The 10,817-nt window shown below is 41.7% G+C and overlaps 1 protein-coding gene across 1 annotated transcript; it reads right to left on the minus strand.

Annotated features, from left to right (window-relative positions):
* Nucleotides 1–8,187: 8,187 nt before the first annotated feature.
* On the minus strand, nt 8,188–10,567 carry LOC102195207 (GTPase IMAP family member 8-like; the record flags this gene model as incomplete). The annotated part of the gene is made up of 2 exons (XM_005755105.2): nt 8,188–9,230; nt 9,678–10,567. Coding segments are annotated over 2 exons (1,599 nt in total), but the record flags the coding sequence as incomplete, so codon positions are not given.
* Nucleotides 10,568–10,817: the final 250 nt, after the last annotated feature.

Consider the following 10,817-nt stretch of genomic DNA (forward strand, 5'->3'; position numbering starts at 1 on the left):
CTCTGACCCCAAATCTGGACGCAAAATTTATCCCCTATGCCAATTCGGCCCTAATTACACTATCCCCAACCCAGGATCCTGATCCTAACCCCAACCAGCCGCAATCCTGGCCCTAACCCTAGCCCCATCCATGGTGAAGCCCTAACCTTAACCTCTGTGAACGGAACCCCAAGTAAAATTTAAAATAAAGGCCAAAGAGACACAAAGAAATAAACAGAAATGAATTCCATGTGTATAATTAGGAAAGGAGGGTATGTAAGCCAAAGGAAAGGAAGCAGGAATTAGGAGCAAAAGGAAACAGAAGGCAAAGCAAGGGTAGGAAAGGAGAAAGGAAAGGAAAAGGATAGGGTTAAGCCAAAGAAAGTAGAGTAAGAAAACTAAAAAAGAAAACCAAAAAGGGAAAAACACAAAGCACCGTAGGGAGGAGTTAAAAAAGCCTATAAGAGGAGGGGCAGAGAGAAGTCTCCTTTATTTGTATTTGGCCACCGATGCATGAGCACAGCCTGAAGAAGGCACAACACCGCCGAAAGCTAGCGCAAGCCATGCATCACTACTAAAAATGTTTTGTTTGTTGTTTTAGTTTGTTATTTTAGTTTGTTATTTTTGGGGGAGGTTTATTTAAATTTTATTCATTTTCATTTTTATTTACAGCCTAAAAAACTAATTTAAAACCTAAAATTTGGAATTCATGAAAAACAACACGGAGACATAAATCATTGGAAAAATATAAACTTTATTAAAAGCACAATTAAAAAACAGTTGATTAAAAACTTTAAAAGCAATTTAAAAACAATTTCAACAAACCTGTAAGGAAAGCAATATTAATACAATTTGATTAAAAACAACAATAATACAAATACGGTACTTACCTGGAAGCCTAAATGAGGAAGGTACTTACCTGATTCGGAACCGGAGAGTAACGGACATGGAAGACGGAGTGGCAAAAAAGTAGTGGGCCTTGGGAAGGGTCACAAGTATGGCCCGTGCACCGCTCCTGCTGTCCTCGTGTAGGGAGGAGCTTCATATCCCTTACCTCCTTTATATTATTATCGATTCTTGGATGATATCTGGGGGATTTGGCAACATCCTGAGCGAGACTTTGAGGTGTTTTTGAGGACTCTTAATGACCATAATGCTTCCATCAAACTGAAATCCACCATTAATAAATCCTCAATTGATTTTTTAGACACAACTACATTTAAGGGCCCAAATGTCCCGAATGACCACAAATTAGATGTTAAAGTCTTTTTCAAACCTACAGATACACATGCCTTACTGTTCAGAACACATTTTCACCCAAAACACACATTTGCAGGGATAATTAAATCCCACTTACTGAGGTTTCACAGGATCTGCACTCAACAGGGTGATTTTGGGGAAGCTGTCAAGATTTTATTCTCAGCTCTCTCCACTAGGGGGTACTGTTGGTCCTTTTTAAGAAAATGTTTCAATTCATTCTTGCAGACCAAGCCAATTGATGTTTCTCCCCTCATCCCAGTGGTGATCACATATAGGGCTTTGGAGTTGACGTCACGCCGCAATGCATTGTGGGAGCACAGCTCCATTTTCGGGGTCTACGAATCAAAACAAACACACTGTGTTGGAACAACGACGACAAGAAACATGCTTAAAAGCAGCTCAAAAGAAAACGGACGGTATAGAGACCGATTGCGTCCAGAGGCGAAGCAGCGGTACTTGAAAAAAATAGAGTGCATCAAATCTGGACCCATATGAAATACGGCAGTGGAGTAAAGACCCAGACGACTTACCGCCACTGTCCTACCCCGATATCTTCACGTATCTTGTTTGTGGAGTAAGCGCTTACACAGCGAACCAGTTTCGTAATTACAAGTCACTGGAGGCGCACATCCAATTTACAAATGGCTGGGTGCAAGATTTGGCTGTTTTCAAGCCGCCAAACTCAGAGTACGTCGTCAAAGTAAGTCAGCTGGAGTGCATCGAGTGAAATAGCCATTTTCCACCCCCCTCCATAATTAATGTTACACATTTATCATTGAACTGCTAAAATATCGTTATCATATTATATGCCCGTAATTGTAAAGTACATGCAAATTAACACATTGATAATCGGGCAAATTATTAACGCCAATTTGTGTCCTTCCTGTCTCATTTCATTTATTGTTTTTACATCAACCAATCAAGTCACTCCATTCGATGTTTGATCGCAATTTCTATAACTTCCGAGACCACCAACGGTGATATTATTCAGCTATAAAGTGTGATGTGAACATATTTAGAACTTACCGGAATGAAAATGTCTTGAGCACACCAACTGATATCTGGAGACGTAACAGAACTTGATATCAGCTCGTCTCACGGCTGCTATCCAGGCTAGACGCCTTCGTTTGGTAATATCCGATACATGAGCTCCTTCATGTTGCTTCCAGGTTGGGAAAGCATCAAAAGACAATCCAAACTTATTCCCGTGCCGGTCGTAAGATCGAACATTGCAGCCGACCACACAGCAAGTAGGAACCATGGCTATGCTTTCGCTCCTTACTTAGACCCCCAAAATGGCGGATCGGGCCAAAATCCTTTCCACGCCCACCCCCGTGACATCACACTCCAAAGCCCTATTCTCCCTCCACCTGCAAATTGGTCAGAGTTATCAAGAACAACTTTCAAAGGTTTACTCAGGATACACATATGCTTCAGTATTACAAGGTAATTGCCGCCTTCAGGAGGAACAAAAACCTGGGTGATCTCCTTGTAAAGGCTAAAATCTCACCTCTCTCTGAGCCTAAGTGCAGAGATCAGGGGCAATTTTTCCAGCACCACAAGTGGGTGCACAGTTATTCCAATGGTAATGTTTTTCTATCACTGTGCAAAGGGACTCCAAGATCTAAAAACTGTGTATATTTGATCACTTGTAGGAACTGTGGAATCCAATATGTGGGAGAAACAGGAAATACACTTTTGGTTAGATTCACCCACCACAGATACAATGTCTTACACAAGAAGAACACTCACACGTACCTGGTAAACCACTTTGTAGAACATGGCTGGGAATCTGTTGGGGCCACAGCAGTGCAGGCGAATCCGAGGTGGACAACAGAACAGAGGAGGAGAGCTGAAAGGATTTGGCTTGCCAAATAAGATACGACATACCAAAAAAGTTTTAATGAAAAAGGATTTAAATGAACAAAATCTCAGGTACTGTATATAGTTGCTTTTATTGTTCTTACCTTTGTTCTTTTTGTGTCTTATGTGGCCCAGTCAGGATTCTGGTGAGGGGTCTCTGAGTAGCATCTCACCCCAGGCACTGGCCCTAAACCTAACCTCAGTGGACCCTATGCAAAAGGTGATTTGGGGCCTAAACCTAACCCCTTCGGGGACCGGACTCCCAAATTTGATTCCCCCCCCCATTTTTCTGTACGTCATTATGTTCATTCTAGTCCGCTGTTTCCTCATGTGTCAGTTGTCAGGACGTCTGCCCTTCCTGTTGTTGAGTAATAGTCACAATTCTAGTCATAGCAAACGTCAGTTCAAGTCATAGTCTTAGCTCATGTCACAGTATTACTTTTGTCTCTCTGCCTTTGTGTAGATTTGTTCCCCCTTACGCATACAAACTGAAAATGAATCGCGCATGAGCTGGTGAATGTGCATTTTTCTTTGTCTAAACTAAATCAGTGCACTAAAACATCATTCCAACACAGTCACTTACTCACTTCCTCCGTCTTGTGTGTGCCTTAGTGATGTGTCGGTCGCGAACAAAATGGCTCTTAGAGCCGACTCTTTGATGTGAACGACGCGAGCCAGCTCCTTTTCGGGAGCCGTGTTTTTTTCTTCTTTCTCTCACCCTCTGTCTCACCCTTTTTTCGTTTCACTCCGGATGTGAGCCTTGTGCTTGCGCTGAGCAGAGGGCGGACGTGTGGTAGTTACATTCGCAGTAGCACAGGAACAGAGCGAGAGGGAAAGAGAGAGAAAGAGAGTCATCTATTAAAAGACATGAGTCAACACTTCATTCCCCCAGCAGCATTAATGAAGTGACTGTCCCTATTCTTTTATGTTGGTCTGAGAACAAACCACCAATACTCAGAACAGGTCCAGCGAACAACAATGATTTATTAAGCACATATGCGGGAGATGTACATAATACCACCCAGAGCGCAATCTGAGAGCTCTCAGAGGAAATACACAAGCTTCACTACGTAAAGGGTTGTACAGGCCCAATATGCGTAGGCATATTATCATGCATCAGTGACATTTAGCTGCAACCCCTTTTATGGTATGGGTATGTATAACACACTAACGGTTTCAACACTCTTTCACCCACACCTGTTTCCTGTTTTCTCGTTATGAGGCCCCATGATCGTAAGTTTCACATCCTGAGTACATTCTGTTCTAATTTCACCTTCTACAGGCACGTATGCAGTTACAAGCAGACTACTTCTTTTAATGCCCTATGATTTGCACATTTATTAGCTTCTGGATAACGATGACACTTACTGAAATACTGCTACATAATATATATTTTCCACATGACACTTTAACAATGCTTCATATCACAGTCTTTATGATGATAAAACATGTTCTCTCGTTAGCAGATGTCTGTGCTGTCACTTGTCATAAAAATGTCCAGAGCCAGGGTTTAAGCTTCCTCTTCAATCACCATTGAACATTAATACGGACAACAAAAGATTCGTCACATTATCCCCATAAACAACATGTTTTTAGAGAAATCATTGTGACACAAATATTTAGATTCTTGTTTCACAATGTGCATGAACTCAAAATCTTTAGTTTCATAGTCATAAAGTATCGAAAAGAAAATGTTTATTCCAATGTATCAGCTATACTTTTTGTAAAAAAAAAAGAAAAAAAAAGAAAAGCTGATTGGAAATGCATTCAAATAACCTCCTGCCATGACCTTCCTTGTGCGAGCACGCGCACACACACAGACACACACACACTCACATGTAGCACATGCAGCATTGCGCACACTCACACACACACACAGAGAGAGAGAGAGAGAGAGAGAGAGAGAGATCATTAATGAAAAGCATTGCAGCGGCTTTTGGATTTTCACTCTTTGTTCTATTTAATATGAACAGTTACATAAAATTCATTCCATTTTTTTGCCTTTGCTTTAATTAACATGTGTCTTTAAATCTACCATACCTTTCTTGTTCAAAAGGTTTACTGACATAGTAAAGAAGTACAGTGGGGCAAAAAAGTATTTAGTCAGCCACCGATTGTGCAAGTTCCCCCACTTAAAATGATGACAGAGGTCAGTAATTTGCACCAGAGGTACACTTCAACTGTGAGAGACAGAATGTGAAAAAAAAATCCATGAATCCACATGGTAGGATTTGTAAAGAATTTATTGGTAAATCAGGGTGGAAAATAAGTATTTGGTCAATAACAAAAATACAACTCAATACTTTGTAACATAACCTTTGTTGGCAATAACAGAGGTCAAACGTTTACTATAGGTCTTTACCAGGTTTGCACACACAGTAGCTGGTATTTTGGCCCATTCCTCCATGCAGATCTTCTCGAGAGCAGTGATGTTTTGGGGCTGTCGCCGAGCAACACGGACTTTCAACTCCCGCCACAGATTTTCTATGGGGTTGAGGTCTGGAGACTGGCTAGGCCACTCCAGGACTTTCAAATGCTTCTTACGGAGCCACTCCTTTGTTGCCCGGGCGGTGTGTTTTGGATCATTGTCATGTTGGAAGACCCAGTCTCGTTTCATCTTCAAAGTTCTCACTGATGGAAGGAGGTTTTGGCTCAAAATCTCACGATACATGGCCCCATTCATTCTGTCCTTAACACGGATCAGTCGTCCTGTGCCCTTGGCAGAAAAACAGCCCCATAGCATGATGTTTCCACTCCCATGCTTCACAGTAGGTATGGTGTTCTTGGGATGCAACTCAGTATTCTTCTTCCTCCAAACACGACGAGTTGAGTTCATACCAAAAAGTTCTACTTTGGTTTCATCTGACCACATGACATTCTCCCAATCCTCTGCTGTATCATCCATGTGCTCTCTGGCAAACTTCAGACGGGCCTGGACATGCACTGGCTTCAGCAGCGGAACACGTCTGGCACTGCGGGATTTGATTCCCTGCCGTTGTAGTGTGTTACTGATGGTGACCTTTGTTACTTTGGTCCCAGCTCTCTGCAGGTCATTCACCAGGTCCCCCCGTGTGGTTCTGGGATCTTTGCTCACCGTTCTCATGATCATTTTGACCCCACGGGATGAGATCTTGCGTGGAGCCCCAGATCGAGGGAGATTATCAGTGGTCTTGTATGTCTTCCATTTTCTGATGATTGCTCCCACAGTTGATTTTTTCACACCAAGCTGCTTGCCTATTGTAGATTCACTCTTCCCAGTCTGGTGCAGGTCTACAATACTTTTCCTGGTGTCCTTCCAAAGCTCTTTGGTCTTGGCCATGGCGGAGTTTGGAGTCTGACTGTTTGAGGCTGTGGACAGGTGTCTTTTATACAGATGATGAGTTCAAACAGGTGCCATTCATACAGGTAACGAGTGGGGGACAGAAAAGCTTCTTACAGAAGACGTTACAGGTCTGTGAGAGCCAGAGACTTTCCATGTTTGAGGTGACCAAATACTTATTTTCCACCCTGATTTACGAATAAATTCTTTACAAATCCTACCATGTGAATTCATGAATTTTTTTTTCACATTCTGTCTCTCACAGTTGAAGTGTACCTCTGGTGCAAATTACTGACCTCTGTCATCATCTTAAGTGGGGGAACTTGCACAATCGGTGGCTGACTAAATACTTTTTTGCCCCACTGTACCTAGGGAACTCAGTAAGTATGAGCCGCAGTAGCTTAGGGACACTTTCTCAAATAAAGAGGATTTCATCATCTGCAGTTCGTGGGGGAAAAAAAGGGCCACATTAAAAAAACAAATGAGTAGAGCCACAAATTATGGATACAGACTCTTTTCAGCTATACAGGTAGAGATACACTTCATGTACTTATCAACATACAGTTCAAAGGCTTGCATTAGAGTGCATTGGTGCACATTTGGGCTCCTTTATTTAACATGGTTACACCATTATGAATTCAGCTACATAAATATGCTCAAGAGTCTATCATATGTTTGACATCCAACTAAAAATTCAAAAATATATATCTTTAAATCAGTAACTTTGCAAATTTAGAGGAAATGTTTTTGGACAACAAATGAGTCACGTTTTAAACACAGTTTGAATAATCAGCGCTGACAGACCGACATTTCTGAAGCGCAGGCTATAACAGACATGCTTACTGTGTGAAAGGACTGCAGATGTTTTGGAGCAGAGAAACACGCTGTTTTGTTGCTTTTCTCTTACGGATAAGCAACGCCCGATTGTAAGAAACACTCTGTGCGGGTAGCAAAGTCAGCTCCAACGCATGTCCAGGCATCAACCGGTCTTTCCACCGGCTGGCTGGTCCCTCAGCTTTCATGCTGGGTTCTGCAGCACAACCTCGCACTGTCCACTGGGGCACGGCAAAAATTGCAAGTCCTAGTTTGGGTCTTCACTGCTTGCAGAGAATTAACAATTAAAGAAAGGGATCCAACATGAAACTTAAATCAAATAGTGCAGTTGGAATTGTCCACAACCATGCTCAGTTTCACAAATAAACAAAAAGCTTCCACCAGCCATACTGTTCATAGACACAGGAGGGACAACTGAAAACTTCCCAGAAACTGAAATTGTAATAAATTAATCACGCTAAAGCAGCCTCTACGTCATTTTGGAAAGGTCCAGAGCCTTTATACATAGCATATGCCAAGCAGACTCAGTGCAAGATAATATGTAGCGTTAGAATTTAACATTTAAAGTTTAAAGAGACACACAGGTCAGTACCTCGCTATTGTCTTTAAACTTGAAGTAAAATATCAGTTTTATCAACAGAGGACACATGAAACGAGCAATGCTGGCAGTTCTGAAGAGCGGTGCACGCTCTCATTTCACAAGTTGGCCTACATTTCCCAGAAAGACCACACAGTTCAAACCTGTAAAAATACTGAATTAAGAAAAAAGTTTTACACTATGTTTCATCAAGTTAAAAACAAATCCAGCAAACCTGCTTCTCACACAAACATTTATCTTTCAGGTCACTGTCTAAAAAGCACCATTAAGAAATTTGATCCTGCATTTACAAAAGTAATTCCTGTTTGTATAAATTCACACTGAAAACCAAAAGTGGTTGATAAACAAAATTTAATAATGTTTGCACATCTATGAAGGCAACAAAAGCGCCCTCGTATTACTACTTTTTTTAAACTCTGTTATAAAAGACACTTTACAAAATTTGTTGACTTTATTTCATTCTTAGAACAGAAAAACACATGACACAATGTGACTGTCTGTCTGTCTGTATTCATAAATCACTGTATGGAGGGTTAGGGTTAGACCTAACCCAGACTGATTCTGATTGGATAATGAAAATCTGAGTAAACACTCAACCTTAAGCTTAAACCCAAGTTTGTGTTCACATCCCTCAGGCTCTTCTCCTCCTATGTTTCTCCACTCTTCTCTCACTCTCTTGACCTAATCCTATTGATGATGGTGGATAGCCAAGAACAAATCTGTCCAATTATTTTAAAGAGCCAGAAACTCCTGACATAGCTATACCACCCTGACATTGACTTTTTCTGATAGTATCTGTGTCCACCCTCTGAAATGGAGTCTATCTTGTCCAGCAGCTCCTGGACCTGAACCTGACTCCTGTCTCCGGTTTCTTTGTTGTTGAATACATGGTATACACCGCTGCAGCTCCTCAGCAGCTGCTGCAGGTTCTTGTCCTCTCTGATGAAGTGCTCCATGTCGATGTCTTCCAGTCGATCTCCGTAGGTAAACAGCAGCATGGTATGTTTGGAGACGTCATCATTCAACATCTCCTGCAAGGTTTTCAGCCCTTTCTGCTCCTGTGGGGTGAATCTTCCAAGCTGGATAACAAGGAGGAAGACGTGTGGACCTGGAGAGCTCAGCTTGAGAGCTTTTAACAGCTCTGCTTTCACCTCCTTTGCAGTCAGCTCAGTGCTGAAGAGTCCAGGGGTGTCGACCAAAGTGACTCTACGATCCAGAACATCAGCTTCTGTCTTCTTACTGCTCAGAGTCAGAGGGCTCAAACTGATAGTACAGTCAAACTCCTTCTTTCCCAGTATGGTGTTTCCTGCTGAGCTCTTCCCCACTTTCTCCTGACCCACCAGCACCACCCTAAGGTCTGAGCCTGAAAATAGCACAGGAAATCAGGAGGAGGCAGAATGAACTTCAGCACACACACATATGCATGAACCACATCAGCATACAATCGGTATTCCTGTAAACAGCTAAAATAAGAAAAAACAGGAACATGTTGAACAATAAAAGTGAGACACAGACTTTCAGTTGGCATTTTTATATTTATTAACATGTTTGATGCACACAGTTTTGCCTTTTTGTACTATGCATGCATGTATGTATGTATGTATTATTCTGCTTCATGTGATCTTCATCTGAACGAACCTATGAATCTCTTCTGGACACAGAGCACAAGGGTTAGAACTCCAGCTTCCTCTCATAACACTGACTAAAGATGTAAAGAAAGACTTAGTTTTCTGTTTTCTCCCAATAACATGTTACCTGCATGATGTGTATCATTAATAATCAATAATTCTTCTCCCTAAACTGATAACGGACTCTTATTGTTACTGTATTTTGCACGCCTTCTTTTTCACTGCCACAGCTGCAGTTCCAGCTACAAGACCCACTGCAGCTCCCACTGCAGCTCCTATTGGACCTGCCACACTGCCAACAGCTGCTCCAACACCTATTTCAATAGTAGCTCCAGCAGCAGCTCCCATAATTGCTAGAGTGCCTCGAATAAGCCAGTTGTTTCTCTCTGCACGTCTTCTTGCTTCTTTGGACTCCATCTCTGGATTTTCTTTCTTCAGTCGTTCCATCTCTTCTCTGATGGCTCTCTCAGCCTGTTTGAACATTTCATTCGTGTAATAACCTCCAACATTGTTTTGAACCATGGTGTTGATCTTCGTCACCAGCTCACTCACTTGAGAGGAATCTGTGCTTCTGTTGTTAAAAACATGATATCCTCCATGACACTGACGGATGAAGTCAAGAAAAGCTGGATTTCTCTTGATTAATTCTTCTATGGTGACTCCATCTGCCTCCAGGTCATCTCCATGAGTAAACAGGACCATAGTGTAGCATGCTGCTTCTTCTCCAAACAACTCCTGAAGAATTTTCACAGTTTCATGATCTTCTTTTGTGATTCTGGTTATTTGCATCACAACCAGGAACACATGAGGACCAGGAGCAGCAAAGGAGATGCCTTTAGCGATCTCTGTCTTCACCTGCTTTGCAGGTAGCTTAGTGTCAAACAGACCTGGAGTATCAACTACAGCCAGGATGTGACCCTTAAACTGATCAATTTCTTTCTGACACTCTGATGTCAGAGAAACAAGGGATACCTTAGATTGAAAAGCTTTTCTCCCTAGGATGGTGTTTCCTGATGCACTTTTCCCAACTCCGGTTTTGCCAACAAGCACAATCCTGAGGTCTGGTTCCTCTGGTTCTGTTGGAGAATATTACACAGATATGACGTTACAAAACTGCATACTCTAAATCTCCTTGTAAGAAATGCTATACTGATTTGAGCCACAGTCTGTTTTATTACACTGCAGTAAATGAAATCAGAATTAGAAAAATTCTTTAATCCCTAAGGAAATTATGTGGTTACAGTCGCTACAAGACAATAAGAACAGTAGCAGACTGAACTACAAAGTTTGCAAAATATAGGAAATAGCTCTAATATATATACAAATAGCTCAATTA

The sequence above is a fragment of the Pundamilia nyererei genome, unplaced genomic scaffold, assembly GCF_000239375.1.
Source record: "Pundamilia nyererei isolate P.nyererei 1_Seehausen unplaced genomic scaffold, PunNye1.0 scaffold00965, whole genome shotgun sequence".
In the NCBI taxonomy this organism is placed as follows: domain Eukaryota; kingdom Metazoa; phylum Chordata; class Actinopteri; order Cichliformes; family Cichlidae; genus Pundamilia; species Pundamilia nyererei.